This window comes from Numenius arquata, chromosome 15 (genome assembly GCF_964106895.1).
Source record: "Numenius arquata chromosome 15, bNumArq3.hap1.1, whole genome shotgun sequence".
NCBI classification, from domain to species: domain Eukaryota; kingdom Metazoa; phylum Chordata; class Aves; order Charadriiformes; family Scolopacidae; genus Numenius; species Numenius arquata.
Window position 1 is genome coordinate 14,787,479 of NC_133590.1, and position 17,972 is coordinate 14,805,450.

Sequence of the window (17,972 nt, forward strand, 5' to 3'; positions counted from 1 at the left end):
GGGCATTGGGGTTTCTTCCCCTCCCCCTCCCCTTCTTCGGTGAAAAGAATGTGCTCCGCCCCTGTTGTGTGAGGGGTTTTTTAAGTAATTTGCTCCTTTCTTTCTAAGTTAATCAAAACCGAAGGTAAGGACGTAGACTGAGGGTCCACAAATGCAGAGGCTGCGGTCTCAAAGCATCCCTGGGACGAACGGACTGAGCCGAACGAGGCCATTCATTGGCTTGAAATTTTTATGGAAAACTAGTCATTAATTTTGACCCGCATCCACCTGGCGATTCCTGTCACGTAAGAACAGTCTGGGCGCTTGAGCAAGGGAGGGGACGTTTTTTGGGACAGGAGCAAGTGATCGGGGGCTGGAGCAGTTCAGAAGTTTAACGTGGCAGTAAAATGGTGATTGTGAAGTGCACGGTGAGTCCGTACCGGCAAAACCTCCTTTATGTAACGGCTGGATCTTCACTCAGAATTTAATTTTTTATTTTTTTTTTTTTTTTTCCTATTCAGGGGGTGCTGTGGGGTTTTGTTGAGCCAAGGTTATGTATTTAAAACTTGGCAAACTATTACTTTAAACTCACATATATCATTGTCTGCCATATTAGGGCAGTTTGGAGGCTTCATTTTTGTATTAATAGCTTTAGATCATTTAATGAGCACCCTGGTAAATAAGCTCTTTCAGTGGTCTTAATTCCTCCTTGTCCCTTCCTGCTCTCCTTTCCCTCACCCCCAAAATATGGTTTAATACTGTGCTGATGGCATATACGCTGCGTAATTTAATCCTAATTTAATCATTGTTATTTCTTCTTGAGTAAACCAGGCTCTGATGAACAGGAATAACCAGTTCCCCTCCTTTGGGCTTGGATTATTTGGGGGCTGGGAATTGGGGTGGGGGGGGGGGGATGAAAGGTTTTAACTTCACTCCTTCCCACTTTTGGGGATGAGAAGTGCGTGGTTCTGGTCTCCTGGTGCCACCGCACAGAGGGCAGGGAGCTCTGTGCCATCTCTCCTAAAAGAAAAAGAGCGTGGTCCCGGGTTAGGAGTGAATGCTGGGTCCCTGCCCTCCCTCTGGGCAAGACAATTCACGGATTAAACGTTAATTAGATTGATTAGATCGGTGCCCCGGGGTTACCTGCTGGTAGGTTTAGGAATATCGGTCTTCACCTTACTTCCCTTATGTTTTTGACTTGAGCCGAAACCTTGAGCTCCATTATTTAGCTCCACATCCCTTTTCCTCCTCTTCCCTCTCTGTCCCCACAAGTCCTGTACCGGCAAGTACACCTCGATACCAGTATAAAGTATTTCAGCAGCATTTTTCTGAGCTATGAAAGCCGTGTCATGCCTGAAAGTTAATCTGAAGAACATCGTACGTCTCAGTGAACCGTGTGTGTGCAGTTCGGCCACGCTGCGCTGGTAACCGCTACGGTGAGGGAAACCTAACACATAACACACCTTCCCAACGCTCAACCAGTCGAGCGAGCGTGAGGCTTCGTGTAATTCTGTGTGACGGCCCCGGCTGGGTCCAGTTAATCAATATTTCTAAGCAGAGGCAGTTAACACCAGCGAGACCACCCAAGTGCTTTGCTCAACTGGAGCTGGTGGTGGCGCGGGTGGGAGGGTCGGGCTCGTCCAAGCATCCTTAACCCAATGACTTCATTGTTACTTAAAAAATTTTTCAATATTTTATGGTTTTCATTGAAAAGCAGGTGACTGGAAATCTGGGAATTATCTTCTTTTTCCTGATGTTTTTATCTTGCGTAAGCTCTGAGGCAGATCGGCCCTTCAGGCAGCGCTGGGAAGTTGTATAAAGCTGTGTGTGTAACCTTGTGTTTTGTGTGCAGACTGCAGGGAAATCCTGCTGCCAACGATGACAGATCAGCTCAAGTATCACTTGGAAAGACAAGAAGATTTGGAGGCTTGTTGCCAGTTGCTGAGTAACATCCTGGAAGTGCTTTACAAGAAAGATGTGGTTAGTATCCTACGGTCTGTGATGATTAGCGCTTAAAAGAAATGCATCTTAATAGAATGAATTAAGCAGGTAACACCTGATGGCTTAGATTTTTTTAAATTATTTTCTCCCCTTCCTCCTAACCAGTCTCTTCTAGGTCTTCTTTTTAGGTATCCAGTGATGAGGGCGTGTTGTGTGACATCTCAGGACATTTCTTACTGTTTGAGGCACATCCAGTAACAAATTTCCAGACATTAGTTAGATGATGAGTAAATAGATATTCTTAGGGACTTCAGCCTTTCTCTTACATGGTGTGTAGCCTCTGCCAGGTGGAAAATACTGGGATTTTTTGGTTTGTGGTTTTATTTGTTGTTTGTTTTTTTTCCCCATGAGCATTTTGGGAAATGCACATTTGAGTTTTATTGATAGTGGGCTGCTAGGCCAGTCTGAAAGGGGGGTGTGTGTGTATACACACATATATATATTTTTATATATATATAAATATATGAACATAGAATCATCTAGGTTGGAAAGGACCTTCGAGATCATCTAGTCCAACCATCAACCCAACTGACAAAAAACCCATCACTAAACATGTCCCCCAGCACCGTGTCAACCCGTCTTTTGAACACCTCCAGGGATGGTGCCTCAACCACTTCAAGCAGCCCATTCCGATGCTTGATAACCCTTTCAGTGTAAAAATTCTTCCTAACATCCAACCTGAACCTCCCCTGGCGCAACTTGAGGCTGTTTCCTCTTGCCCCATCACCTGTGACTTGGGAGAAGAGAACGACCCCCCCGGCTACAGCCTCCTCTCAGGGAGTTGTAGGGAGCAATAAGGTCCCCCCTCAGCCTCCTTTTCTCCGGGCTGAAACATACACTTTTGTCAGCGCAGCAAACTTGTTTAGCTTTTTGAAGTGCCTTTTAAAGTTAGCTGATAGAATCCTCCACCCGGTAAGAAGTAACCTGAATCGGAAGGTGGTGGCTTCTGCGTGAATATTGTAACTGGTGGGGTTGTCGTATCCGTTCAGGCCGTGAACGCGTGAGAACCTGCGCGGTGCCCTGGGCTGCTCTGCACATGTGGAGCTTGCGTAAGAGTCCCTATTTTATTTTTTTTTTTTTGTCTTCTCTTGACTTCACACAAATCTGCACACGCTGGGGCTTTGCCGCAGAGCCGCAGTGAGTCCGTGCTGTCTTGTGCTGCTGAGGCTGCTGCCTGGACCTTCATCCTGCCCAGAATCTACGCTAATTTAGTTGGAAAGGACCCCAGGGGTCAGCTGCTCACATCAGGTCCAGCATCTTATTTGCCTGTGTTTTTCTGGGCTCGTTCTCATTTTGGTTTCTTTTTAGAAGCAGTTCTGTGTGACCGCTTCAGAAACTGGCTTGTTTTTTAAAAAAAAAAAGAAGTTGTTTTTGACAGTGTGGTTGCTTCCTGTCGCTTTTCGTTGGCTGCGTCTCTCCCCGTGGTGGCAGCTCACCTGCAGCTCGTCCCTCTCCTGGGCTGAGCCCAGCTGCAGCCAGTTAAGAAAAAATAGAGATCCATTTGCCGGTGAAGCAGGGGGATGGAGAAGGGGACAAGGAAAGGACGGAGACGCTGTGAGTGAGGAGCCGTGTAAAATAAAACGGAAAAATGGGCAGGAACAGGACAAGTGCCGGGAATGAAGAGAGGAGGAAAGTCTTGGAGAGGACTCATAGGAGAGGAGGAAGGTCTTGGAGGGAACACGTAGGAGAGGAGGAAAGTCTTGGAGAGCTGAAGGATGGAGTGGAGCAAGGGACCGAGAGATTCTTCCCTGCAGATGCATTTGGTGCCAGAATTGTAAGGTTTATCCCAAAGACACATCTGTCAGCAGCGGGAAGAGCCTCTGCTGGAGCGGTAGCTGTGTGTGTGCACTGATGGTGGCTCCTTCTTCAAGTATGCAAATATATTTGTTATATATGCAAATCTGCTGTTGGTAATTCAGCATAATCCAATGCTAAATGTGGGTTATTGTCTGTATCCAAGGGCAAGAAAGAAAATGGTTCATCGGAATGTTTGTTTGATGGTCAAGAAGCAACATAAAGATGCTGCTTCGTTTAGATAATTATCTGGGAAAACACTTACAGATGTTGGCCGTGGAATGGTTTCCCCTTTCCATCTCACAGCCCCCTTTTGAAGTCTTCTCCTTCAGACCAATGGAAACTCTGCAGAAGCCGGTTTATAAAGTAAAAATGGGAGCAAAGCTCATCTCTCCCTTTCTCCTTGTAACGTGCTTTTGGCTCCAGCTCCTGTAGGCATCGTTCTGCGTGAGGTTACGGACTTGTTCTTAAAAGCCAGTTGCACTAAGTATTTCATTTTCAGCTCTTTCAAAAATAGTGGCAGATTATTTTTAATACAGAAATATTACTATAAATTGGCTGAAATTAAAGTTCCTTAACCAAAGTTTTGCTTGGCTTTTCTGTTTTCTTTTAATTGAGCTGTTTCAGAGTAGCCTCCCCCAGATTTATTAATGCCTGTGGGCTTCTCATGTTGGAAAAATGGCTTAGGAAAATAAAATTATTAGGTAACTAATTGTCATAGGCTCTTCTATATTTCTAGGGACTTGCTTTACATTTAAATGATTGTAAAAGTACATGTTAATTAGTCAGGACCATGTATTAGTGAAACGGACTTTGCATGGCGTTTGTTGAAATGGGAGACTGCTTTTCCTCAGCAGCGGTGAGGGATGTTTTATTTAACTGTGGATTTAAAGGCAAAGAGAAATAGTTCGATTGTACTGGGTGTCTGTTGTACTTAGTTACCACTAATTTATTCTTTTCCCTCAGGGGCCGACGCAACGACACGTCCAGATAATCATGGAAAAGCTATTGAGGACAGTAAACAGAACAGTCATTTCCATGGGACGTGATTCGGAGCTCATTGTAAGTGTCTCTTGATGTCAACTTAAATACCTCTGTCACATCTTTCTGAACCCGACTGTAATAGCATTTAGATCCCAGGTGACCCGGAGCAATCAAAACCCTCCGTAACTGCCTTTGTGTTCACTAAGCTGTAAAACGTTGGCGTGTAATTTTTCTGTGGTTTACACAGGGGGAGGAAAAAATACTTAAAAAATAGCGGTGTCCAGGTGACCAGCCAGATTTTAGGTGTCGGTGTTAACCAAAATGGTGTGTTACGTGCAATTAGCTGGCTGAAGAGTGTGGAAATGAGAGACGTGTGTTTGTTCCTATGTTAGCAATCGCTTGACTCTACAAGTATTTACTTGCCTTTTATGACTACAGCTGAGATAACCAAGATCACGGTGGTATTTGAGTCATTGAAGAATAGATCCCAAAACTATTATGTTTTAAAAACCTAGAGGAAGGGCTGATGGAGTGGCTCCGAGTTCTCGTGTCCCACTTCGGTGGGATAGCGCTGTGGTTTTAAAGCCCGACATTGGAGTTTTTCAACTGTATTGTTAATATTGGTCTAAATAATGATAAAAATAACGAGGCCTATTGATATCTGAAGTGGGGATGGATCTTTGTGTGGTTTTGGGAGTCTGACGGCGTGTTTGCCTTTACCTTGTGCTCTTCCTCTGGCAATTGATGTGGAGGAAACTGGTCAGAGGGCACCAGATTTCTCATCTGTCTGAGCAGCCGTTCATCTGTTCTACATCAATTTGGCTCGGTTTGGTTCAATACACTGTATTTCTTTCTTAAAAGGGGGTTTATTTGTTAGTCAGATGTATCTGAGTCCATTAACGCTTTCTCTTTTTGATGTCACCTTTCTTTGCGATTTTATTTCTCGCTGTAATTGCGAGAAATACAAGTCTTTATGAGAAGACGTTCTGTCCTCGGCACATCTTGCTTGGCTGCGGTGGTGCCGGTGGCGGCAACAGACTGCAGTTTTACTGGTGACTTTAGTGCGTCATCCACTACCTTTTATTTTTTTTCACCTTCCCCTTTTATCCCTTTGATTCGCAACGACAGTTTTTGTCCAAAGAAAGTGATAACGGATCCTTGGTGGAGCAAGAAATGGTTATAAGTAGAGATCGTTTGTACGGAGTATTGTGGTGCTGGATGCGGTACCGGTGGGAGGAACTCGGGAGGTTTATATCTTACTGTTTCTTTGGGTGTTACCACAGAAATTATTAATAATAAGCAGAATAGATTTTTAATATCTTTCTGGACAAGGGTTCAGAACCCACTGGGGAGAAGGCGTAGTCTTGTAAGACACACACAGAGGAACCTTCTTCACTTACAGTTTGAATGTGAATTAATTACTGTTTTGATGAACGTGATTTAGATGATATTGTAAAATGTCAACTATACCTTTTGCATTTATCAAATTATATTTGAAAACTTTGTATATATTTTAAATAAGTGGAACTATATTAAAAATATCGGGAGTGATCATGAAAACAGCTTGAAATCGCTTGAAACCCTCCCTTTCCCCGGTGTCTGTATTAACGAAGATTAGGCACAGTCTGGTCACTTCTACAGGTTGTTTCAGCGAAAACAGTGGATTTATATCCTTGGAAGTGAGCGTTGGTTTCCAGCCTGCCCTGTCAAAGGAGTTTTTAACACGCAAGAAAAAAAAAAGTCATCACTAGTTTAATACTCAATATTTTCGGCTACTTTTTCGGCTGGAAGTCTCCCTGGTGATTTTTACTTGATCCTATAAGAACATTGACAAAATCTTTCCTGCTGAAGAACGTGTTGCCTTAAAAAAGGGGAATTGAGGATGCTTCCTTGGGAGGAAGGATATCCTGGCTTTGAAGGATAATTTAAACCCACCTCTTTCCTTGCCCGGTAACTTTTGAAGACTGTTGCGTTCCAGGCGAGTCAACGCGTTGGCCTCCTCCAGTAAATCTGAGTTGGCCGCCCAGGATGGTAGGTCCCAAGCGAATCATGACAACTCCCTGCTTCCTCGTGGTCAGCAGCTTGGTCTGGTTTTCATTTACCAAGCCAAGAAAAACAAACCAGTTGCTGAACTCTTTAATTTCAGAATTGACATCCAGATGGGGTTTTCGGATCCCCGTCTGTACAGTTTTTGGGAGATACTTCATTTGGCAGATCCGTGCAACTGTATCGTCATTGTCTGTGAAACAGACAACCTTGGTTCCTCTTTATGGTGGAACAAATTAAATTCCATTTTGATAGAGAAAAAAAATAAATAATCTAGTTCATAGATGTAAGAGCAAAGAGGGTGGGAAGTGGCTCAATTCCTAGGAGGCCTTTGTTCACCACATACCACTACGTGTCCTTAAGAGCCACGTAGTGGCTCTTAAGGACACGTAGTGGTATGTGGTGAACAAAATCAATGTGAACACCTGCTGGGATGAGGGGAAAAATGCTATTTTTGATTCCCTTTATGACTTTACTGATGAGTGGAGCGTTTCCCTTGTCGCTTTTTGCCCCCCGCCTCTACGCTTCACAATAAGGATGTGGTAAACCAAAAGAGAAACGCTGCAGAAAGTAGAGAAAGTCAGTGATTTGTGGTGCGAGATGTGAAAGCCGGCTGAGGTTAATAGAAAAGAAGATTTAGAGGTGCCCCTGGGTGACAGTGAAGGAGAATCTCTGGAGGGTGGAGATGACGGCTGTCACAGGGAGGAGGAGGTGACAGCACGGGAGAGTGACAAGTGTGAAGTAGAGCAGATGCGGGAAGTGAACGCTGCAATAATCCATCAGTCAAAGGCAGTGGTGGATTCTCCATCTCTTGGCGTCTTCAGGGCAGGATGCCTATCTGGAAGGCAGGAAAATGCAAATTTAAGTAAAATACAAGTTATTGAGGGTCACGGGAGAGAGTTCTAGGGCAAAAGTTCTTGTGAAGTTGAAGCTAGATGTAAATTGTCTTTCTCTGCCTTAAAATCTGTCGAGTTTAGGGTTGATGGGTCGGAAACGTTGGGGAGAAAGTTTTGTGTTCTTCACCAGACTTCCACGATGTGAAAAAATTATACTTGGTTTTATTGAACTGCATATTTTCATATCTTTCAAAAACGTTTGAAATTGTGTATCTCAAACTAAATTCACGAAGAACTGAAGTGGTGTTTGAATGCTGGCCACGATTTTGTTCCATCTGGGCTTTTTTATCTTGTGAGATGTGATCTCACCGGTGCAGCGAACCGGCGTGGAATCGGCCCTACCGCCGGTCACGGGGACAAACTGCGTTCACCCAAACGCACTGACAGCAAGTTTCCAGCGCTCCAGGTATTTTAATGAACCGCAGTTGTATTTTATGGATGCTGAAATAATACTAAAAATTGTTCCATGCGGTCTGTTCCGCTCAACTAGAAGAGCATCGTGTCGGTGTAAGGGTTATATTTCCGGTGGCAATCCAGCTGACAAATTCCGGTGGTAATATGTAACACGGGCTGTTAGACGGATGCTAAAGAAACGGTATAATCTAACAGCGCGCTTGATTCGAAAGCGTTTGTGAAAAATGAACCTATTTGATTTTGAAAAAGTGATTAACCTTTAAAACATGGAGTGAAATTAAAGGCGTAGACGGTGGTTTTGCATCTTAATCAAGAAAAAGCAAACACTTTGTACCGATGGTAGGATTTTTCAGTTTTAATCATGATTTTTTTCAGTTTATCCTGTTTTTTTTTTTTAATTATTTTTACAGTGACTTTTTTCTTTAAGAAAACAAGTGATACTCACATGAATAGTGTTTCTTAATAGCTCTAAAACAAAGAATGTAACTGTTGCTCAATGGAAATTATATGGATTCAGAAAATAGCGAGTAATATAAAATCACTGCAGTATTTATTGACTAAAAAGTATTTTTGTTTTAAAGCATGATATGGGAGAAGTGCATCGAGCAAATCGGTGTATGAGAGTGCATGGTATTGTCAGTGAACTCAGCAAAGCTACGGCATGTGCCACGCTGAAAGTAAAGATGCATTTTTCTCTGTTATAACCTCATACCTGCATTTTTATAAGATCTTCTACATCAGGGTGAAAATAGCTTTGTCAGTCACATTTAACTAAAAGCTCTAAAGAATTAGGAGTTTTCTCTCGGTGTCTAACCTGAGCCTGAGTGATTCTAAATGTAATACAATATGATACATTTTACACACTTGCAAAAACATTTTATTACAAATTACATTGTATGGTACGATAGAACACAATATGTAATTTTAAGCAAGACTATATGTATGTTAGCTTTTCCAGTTTTAAAAAAATGTAAAAAATTAAAAATTTGCAACTTCTTAAGAAAATAGCCTGGACATGTACAGAACACGCCGTGAGAACTTTCACTTTTTAGCTCTTATATGTTTCACCGGTGAATTTTCCTCTATCGTTTGAAATGATTACAGAAGACTGGTCTCTGTACGAGGCGGTAATCGCACGTAAGAACAGTTCAGGTTTGTGTCGGAGTCCCTGCGCCCGAGAACGTTTAGAGTAGGTTTATGGGGGAAAAAAGCTACTGATTGGGTGACTCTAACGATTTGTAATTGATTGCCATTGAGAGATGCTTGATTTCTTATACAAAACCCTCCGAACAACTAGGCATGTTAGCATGGATGAGTTCATTAATTATTAACACTATTTAAAAATAATACTGAATCCTGTTGTATTTTTTTTGTTATGTCCACATTTGATATTTATTTCTGTTTAGGAAAAAAAAAAATAATTCTTGTTTGGAAATGCTTGGGTTTCTAAAACACGTAGGGAGGGCTGTCTCGTAAACAGTTTTAGATTTTCAATTAAAAACAGTATAAAATACATAACACTTTTTTCTTCCACATGAAACAATTGCACTTCCTTCCTGGTACCACAGGATCCCCTTTTCTAATCCTTCAGCTTTCACAGGAGTATTTCAGGATTTTCTTTGCTCGTGCACGAGAACTCGGAGCTCTCTTGAAGTTTCACTGCAAAGGTGACTTTTTTTTCCTTAAATGACTCTGCAGTTCATTTTGGGGCGGACACAGACATCTTCTGCAGTTCTGTTGCCGTTTTAACTTCCTTTTCTTGCTCTTTGCTTTGTGGGGGTGGGAGGAAATAAGTTGTTTTCCTCAAGTTTTCTTGCAGTAATGGGTGTGATGCTGAGCTAAGAGGAAAAGCAGTGTAAATGGAAACACTTCAGATCTACGTTTCTTCCTCCTAAAGACTGAAGAATTTGTATCCTACTGATGCTGCAGGGGATGCAATTTCAAGACCAATTCTTTGTAAAACAGTTTGTCACATGAGACTGTATGACTTAAATTATCTTAAATCTTTAAAAATAAAAAAACCCACAAAGCTTCTCACTCCCTTGGCTACTTCCAGCACAGGAAACTTTCCACAAATGGTCATATTAGATGCAAATTGCATGGCAGTAGAAGAACTTAAAAGAAAAAGTTGGAGTTTATAATTCAGCAAAACTTTAAGTGTCATGTTTAAAAAAAAAAAAATAAAATAAGGGGGTTTGGGGGTTAATTCACATCTCTTCCCTAAGTGTGTTGCTCAGCAAGTACAATTAATAGATTGAGATATAAATTATAATGTGTTGGGAAACCCATCTGAGAAGCTTATTAAATAAATAGCATTTAAAATTACTGCTCCTTCCAGAGGGGTTGCCAAGCATAACGCACACTATCAATTTTCTGGTGCCTTCTGCGATAGTGCAGAGGGTTTCCAAAGGCTGCGTCACAAAAAGATACTAAATCGTGGCAAATGCCAACAATCTGTAGAGCTTTTGATTGTTCTGTTTGTGGGGTTGGTTTGGTTTGGTTTCTTTTTCTGTGCCAGAATGTGTCATTTAGACCTTTTGGGTACAAAAAGACAAAAAGTGAGCTCTAGGACAGATGATTGTCCCGTAGCCTTGCCCCTTGGTGGGGTGAAAGGTTTGTCCTGACTTTGGGGGGGTTTCTCGCCGCTCACCCCTCGGAGCTGAGCAGGGAACTTGTTCTCCTGGTGATGAGGACATGGCTTAATTAGACATGACGGTGCGCTGCCGAAATGGGATAGCTTGGGTGAAGTCTACATCGCATGAAGGCAAATATACAGATATAGTCACATCTTAGAGATTATTCTTGGTCTTGGACCACATGAAAAATTGTGCTTTGTCCAGGATCTATGTGCTGAAAACTGCACTCCCCGCTCAACATGGATCTGTAAAACTGAAGACCATTGCAAACATAAGGCTCGCTTGCTTTTTGTTTTTTCCCCTCGTTGGTTAGAGACAATAAACCAAACCCCCAAAAGGCTTTAAAACAATAGTGATATTTAGCTGTGTACAGGATGACAGCCTACCATTGAACAGGCTAGAACGTGACGCTTTCAGATCTAAGGGGAGGGGGGGAAAAATAGTTTTACTTTCCAGCTTTGTACAAATTTCAATTCAGGTTTTACATCCCACATTGGTGAACCGCAAAGAGAAGTTGGCAAGGTGTTACCCAACCCCTCGCTTCTGGACATGAGTCTATAGGTACAAAGGCCTTTTTGGTACATACGGTGAGAACTGAACGCTGCCGGTAACACTGACCAGTCTACCAAGATCCCGTCATAGATGATTGATAGAACTCCAAATATTTATTTCAAAGAAGGCCTTGAACTCCACACGAAACGGACTTGGGTTAAAGGAACCAGAGTTTCCATCTTCCATGCTTTTTTGATTCAGTTTTGGATTTTTGCTTAGGAGTAGAGGAGTAGCTCTCCTGAGAATAAGGCAAAGGTGCAACCTGAGTTTCCTCGATAGGATGAAGTTTTCTCAAAACTGGCTGTAGTTTATCTTCTTGCTGTTTAAAATCCAATTCCACGCTAAAAATGGGAAGGAAAAAAGCAATTAATTACTCATTACGATGATAGAAAGATTTCAATGAAGCCAATATCTGACACCAATATACAAGTGCTTAATTTATGAAATCTAAATACAAAATAAGTGTTTAAATTGGATTTCCACATTTCCTGCACCAGCAGTGAAGGGGCAGAGGGAGGTCAAAAAAGGACATATTACGAAAGAGAAATAGGAATGGGATTGTGCAAACTTCTCCCTGCTGTTTAGGGGGGCTTGAGGATTATGGAAGATTTTATTTTCGTCTTGGGGTGGAGAAGAGGGAATCAAAGATGCTAGGAGAAGTTTGGGATGATTTTGTGCTTTGGGTTTTTGAAGCGCTGAAGATTCTGCCTACGAGGACTCCGAGTGAAGCCCTAGACATGGGTGCTGGAAAGGTACAAGGTCTTTTTTTGCATCTGGTGGTGCCTGGTTTGGTGTTTGGTTGTTTTTTTTCCTCTGGCGGTGCCTGGTTTAACGGTTAACCACATCCTGAGCAGGAGTGTCAGAGTTCAGTGATTTGGAGTGATCTGGATAAACTTTCTAATAGTGGAGGAGAGAAATACATATAGGTAAGAGTTCAAATATTCAAAATATTTTCCCCACCTCCATGTTGTGAAGCAGTAAAAAGACATTCTAAATCAAAGCAGATAATTTTTACCATTTCAGCTCTACGCTGGAACTAAACCTATGAGTTATTGATTTTGCAGGAGGTGGCTCTGTTGGGTAACCTGTTCCCGCAGCTCCACACTCCAGGCCGCCCGATTAATCTAATATCTGGTCTTGCTAATGAAATAACAGTGCCCTCTTCAACTTGATAACACCTTCTTGTTTGCCGTTTAACTGGCAGAAAGCAGTTGGTTAGATAACTGCGGCATGAATTTTGGGGTAAAATTGGGATATCAGTCGATTGTGAAGGCCCCACCACATAAATGCTTTCAGCGACACAGGGAGAGAATCGTGGCATGAAATAGATTCTCCTCTAAAAGCTCTCCAAACCCCATTTACAGCGGTACGGAAATCTGTGCAGAAGTTGGTATTTGTTATAGTTTTGTTTCTCGATATAATTTTTGGGGGGAAGAAAAAAGGGATTTCAGCCGAGGCATTGGCAGGCTTCATTTTTGCTCCTTTCCAAATGTTACTCTTGCAGGGGGAATCTCTTCAGAGCTGCTTGAAATTGATGTAGAAGGTAAATTGTTTAAAAAAAAAAAACAACCAAAAACAAAAAAACCTTGCTGAACAGAGTAACTTTTTTTTCATAATCAATTTCTATTAAAGATAAATTTCAAGAGAAAAACTGTCTTGGTTCTAGTCCGTATGACAAAACCCATGTTATTACCATTTTCTACCGCATAAAAGCGTGTGCAGCGCAGCTCAGGCTGTCTTTCAGCCGTTCGCAGCAACGTGAAATATTTTACTTGTGAAGAGTATAAAGAGGCTGAATGAAAACATTCATATTAGTTCAGCGTTTATAGCTGTAAATTCTGCAGGGTAATTGATTGTTGTTTATCAAGATCAATTTATCTGGCTCTGTAGGTTTTTTAATGTAACTGCTCCTTTCAGGCAGCGATTTGTTTGCTTGAAAACCTCAGGTTTTACTGAGTGTCTGTTTGTGCTGTAATAAGACAAAACCCTTTTTCTGTAATTTTTCACGTATCTTTCTAAATTCACTCTAGCTGACTTTATTTTTGGTCTTTATATCTTATATTAAATTCAGCAAGTGTTACGTATTTGTATGACTTCTTTGTAATTTTGTTGTAGCAGCAGATACTCCCTGCAGACTCTGCCTTTTCCCATCCCTGCCTTCGGGAACTCGATTCTGTCACCTGTCACAGCTCTGATGGTTTTGGTTTGCTTAGTGCTATTTTCGTATCCTAAGGATCTACAGGTTTCCCTCTCAACGTGACCTTTTCTTGAAATACCCTGTGCCACGTGGCTCTCTTCATTCCCAAACTTTGTCTGGTTTTGTCTCTTTTTGAAGCCTCCCCGTGATAACTCCATAAAGTTAATTAGTGAGGACGATATATTCTGGCGTTACGCATGATGGGGATTATAATTACTGGCTTCAGAAGTGTTTTCCCTTAAATGAAATAGTATTTTTCAATAGACTGACCATTGTGAATAAGCCCTACAAAAACAAGAGAGGTATCTCTATATTATATATTACTACTATCACAAATGTTTGCCTGACACATCTAATTAGGCCGTACTAAAGGTTCATTTACTTACAATATTGCCTAATTTAGAGCCTCGGGTTGGAGCTTCTCCATGTTCAGTGCCTATCTCATTTTTATCCTGTGCGTCAAACTCCAATGCAAATGGAGAAGCTGCTTTTGTGAACAAGTATAACCACTCAGATGCTGTCTGTGGTAAATATTCTGGTTTTCTGTGTTTTCTCTCCAAACAAAGTTTGCAACCCAAACTGTACGTTTTAGGGCAGCTGCCTGGGTAGCAGTGTTTGCGTAGATGTTATTCCCCTGAAAATTTGGCCAAATAAAATCGAATAACAGGCCCTTGAGAACTTTGTAATTAAAGTCTCTGCAATTCCTTGGCAGGGAGAGGGGTCTAGCCCAGGGCTGCTCAAAAACTTCTCTGCAATTGCAGCTCGAAGTTCCTTGTCCCTGATTGAGCCCCGGAGGACCCTGATCCTGCTTTTCCGGTCGTCTTGCTTCCTGCTGGGGACTGATACCTGTGCAAAGGGAACCCAAAATGAGATTTTTTTAATATTTTTTTTTTTCTTCCTTCCTTCCTTTCCCATTTCCCAGATCCCGGTGTTGTTTATTGCACAGCACAGATGGGAATCGGGCTGTAGTTTTGTCCCTAGGAAGAGCCGTTCCCGCGCTGTGGAAGTTGGGTTTATAGCGGATGGGGCAGAACGTTCCAGAAAGGTGGAGGGTGACATCGGGCCGTTAAATGCTGCCTTGAAAACTGGTTTTATACACGGCTGTTAATTTTAGGATTGAAGTCAGCGGGAACCTCTGTGGGGTTTCTCTGTTTTGCTCTGGGCTTTGTGGCGCCCCCAGCCTTTGCTTGTTTGTGTTTGTGAAATGGAGTTATTGTGTTCCGGAAAACAATAAGGACTCGTGCACCGTAATAACGAGTTCCCCAGGACAAACTTGGAACAAGACTGTTTTCTGTGCGGAATTTGAATCGTATTCGGGAAAGAAAGAGAAACAAACCCTATTGAATAGCTCTCATCAGCGAAGGACTGTGTTTGGTGCCTGAAGCCTCGGGGAGAGGAGTAAAGAACCACCCCACCGCTAATTGAGCGCTCACGGGGCAGTAGCGCTGGACCAACCCAGGGTTCCTTTGGCCTCCAGCCGTTCTTGGAGGCCCTGAGAACATCTCAGATGTGCTTTGGGGTTCGTGTGGCTCGGGATTTCTGTGTTCACGTCCTGTGTAATGCGTGCGGGTGAAATCAGTGCTTTCAAGAGGTGTTGTAACGATGTAGGTAGGGCCCGTTGTGTGATAAAGGGCTGATGTAGAGCCGAGGTGGACAATCTGGACCCCTCGCTCAAAGCGTGCACACAAGGTGATCGACCTTCTCGGGCTGCTCCTTGCTGGCTAATCCCATCTTCTAAATCCTCGTGCTGTGGTTAGGGATTGCTCTGGTGGCTTTGCTGGTTTTGGCTTCATGGCTTTTTTAAAATGATTTTGAGAATATATGCTAATGAGTTTATTTTTTGCATGCTGGCAGTAGAGTGAACTTTTTCTAATTTTGTTGCGGTATAAGGGATTGAAAACAGAGTTTGAGGAGTCATAACCATTTGGTTTTAAGCATATGGACTGTGGGAGGGCATTTAGCAACAAGCTTAGAAATATGGGTAGATTTTCTTCTTTTTTACCACAGTCACACGTTATTAGCATGAATCACTTTAAGACTATTAGATGCTAATGACTGGATATGTTGGTTACTTGTAAGATCGCTGAATCGGAATAATTCAGGCTGAGGACCGGGGTGCTGAGGGCTTTATCCCCTTCTGTTTACCTTTTTATGACCTCGTTTGTAATGTTAAAGCCCAAATCCTGCAGGCGTTTGTGGGACGGCTTAGCTCTTCGCATTGAAGTGGCCTGGGTGAAGCAGGAATTAACGAGTGTCACGGTGTCTCCTTCTGGGTCACGTTAATTGGATGACACGGCATTAGTGCGTGCCACATCTTGGAAGAAGGGGATCCAGATAAGCACTAATCACTCGAAAATTAGCTTAATACACTTTTAAGCAGTCTCTGTTAAATTTCTTATTTCAACCTGAAAATCAGAAATGCGGAGGATCCAGCGTGTTGTCAGCGGTAGCAAACCATTAAGATCCATTTTTCTCTACTAAGCATCTTACAGGCTAGAGATAAGACGGGAAGGGATGTAAGTTAGTTAATGTGGGTAGGGAATAAAAAGATGGTGAAAATTGCTATTCTCATCGTTTCGTTACCTGATTTTGCTAGACTAATGAAATCTTAAGAATTTACGTCCACTTGTCTTATTTTCACTTTGTATTGCCAAATTTTAGTATTATAAATTTTGAATAATAAATAATTTAATAAAATTTCAATAATTATCACTGCTTCTAACCTTTACAGGTGAACTGCTTCCCTGTGGGCTCGGTGCTAACAAGTCAACTTGTATCACGGTGATTTTAACCTGTTTCGTTTGCCACTTGTATTCAGTTACATTTCATAGATTCTAATAATCTATTTTCTCTTGAATAGTTAGAATGCACCTTAGAATAACTTCCGTATGAAAGACCAAATGGAACACTGAAAACCAGCATAATTCAACATTTCAAAGGAGTAAAAAGTAGCCAAAATTAATGGTTGATGGAGCTTTGAGTAATTTTTCCTGCCAAGAACTACAACAGTCTACTCTTGAGTTGTTTGTTCCCCCTAGGCAGAAATTGGGTAGGGATTTGATTTAGTAAAAAGTTGACTTCCAGAAGCTCAGGTAGCCTTGTTAAAAGCTCTTCAATACTTCTGACCTTTGGGCCTGAAGGGAAACCTGGCAGGAATTCTTCAAGATGCTCCTTCACAAAAATAGTTCACGATAAAGGCCTTAGAATAATGCACAAAATATTAAACAGAAGACTCATTTTCTCCTATAGATTTCTGTTCAAGGATTAAAATTCACACGGGACGGTAATTTAAACAGGAGCAGAAAGGGCAGTTCCACTAGAAGATAATCACAGAATAAAACCGGCTGGGAAGATTTAGTCCACATGGGTTTTGGGTGTTAGAGAATTACAATTTCTGCATATCAATGCAATTTCTTCTTAACAGCGAGATTTTGCTAGATTCAGGATTTCAGTTGACTTTGTCCAGACAATATACCCCAATAAAACCTATTTCCTATCCTTAAAATTTTCAGTGGTGAATCTACGTTAGTTTGGAAAAGAGAGGTGTAAAAGGTTGTCTTTTGGTTTTAAATTTTTCTTTTAGTTCATAGCAGATGCTTTTGGAACTGGTTTTTGACCTCGGTTTATGAGATACCGATGCTAAGGAATAGATTAACATTTGACACAGGTTAACATTTTATAAAAGGCTTTTTTATTTTTACCACTTAATTTTTATTTTTTTTTACTACCATTTTAAATAATGTCTGGAAATTCCTATAAAGACACGATGCTGAATACTTTTTACTGACTGTTTTAGATTATTGCTGTGGAGTTGGGACTTTATATTCAGGCTTTAGAGCCCGTAGTGATGCTGCTGCCCAAGAAAAGTGGTTTCTGCTGTGTTTGAGCCCAGAGCTCCGTCAGACGCAGCACGACTGATCCTGTCCTTACCGGAATCCCAGTGACCGGAGGCCGGTGACACCTTCGGGGTGATGACTCAAGCCTTTCCCCCTCATTAGAGTAGCAGCTAAATGGGTATTTAATTGGGAATGGGAGCAGGGAATTGGTGTGTGCTGCAGTACGAGCAGCCTCTCCTGCAACGGAAGAAGGAATCCGTGATGCCTGTGCCTGGAATCTCTGGCAAGTTCTCTAATATATTTCTCATAGCAGAAATAAGTAGAATTTTGAGGGAAGTGGTGAATCAAGATGTGTTTATTTTCCTATTGATTTCTAAAGCAGTTTAAGGTTTTGGTACCTTGGCTTTTTAATAGTGTTTAATGTTTGATCAGTTCCCTATTAAAAAAAAAAAAAAATAGAAATTAACATGGGTTTCCTTTTTTTGTTAATACTAAGAAGTACGTATTCTCTTCTATATAAAATATAGAGAAAGAAAAGAGATTTGGAATCTTAGCAAAAAAAAAGTAAATTTCATATGCAAAATAACTGTATTCTCAAAACCCTATTCTTAGAACGGTTATTAACGGTATCAGCACT

General features: G+C 41.6%; 2 protein-coding genes across 2 annotated transcripts in view; one reads left to right on the forward strand and one right to left on the reverse strand.

Annotated features, from left to right (window-relative positions):
- The window catches only part of DOCK1 (dedicator of cytokinesis 1), a 298,792-nt gene that overhangs the window by 89,405 nt on the left and 191,415 nt on the right, over positions 1-17,972 (forward strand). Inside the window, exons 26-27 of the mRNA XM_074158901.1 lie at positions 1,832-1,959; positions 4,741-4,836. Coding sequence (XP_074015002.1) covers positions 1,832-1,959; positions 4,741-4,836 — 224 coding nt within the window. The remainder of the gene's footprint in view (positions 1-1,831; positions 1,960-4,740; positions 4,837-17,972) is intronic.
- INSYN2A (inhibitory synaptic factor 2A) overlaps positions 11,460-17,972 on the reverse strand; it is a 28,863-nt gene continuing 22,350 nt past the window's right edge. The window contains exon 3 of the mRNA XM_074159129.1: positions 11,460-11,643. Within this exon, the coding sequence (XP_074015230.1) occupies positions 11,460-11,643 (184 nt within the window). The remainder of the gene's footprint in view (positions 11,644-17,972) is intronic.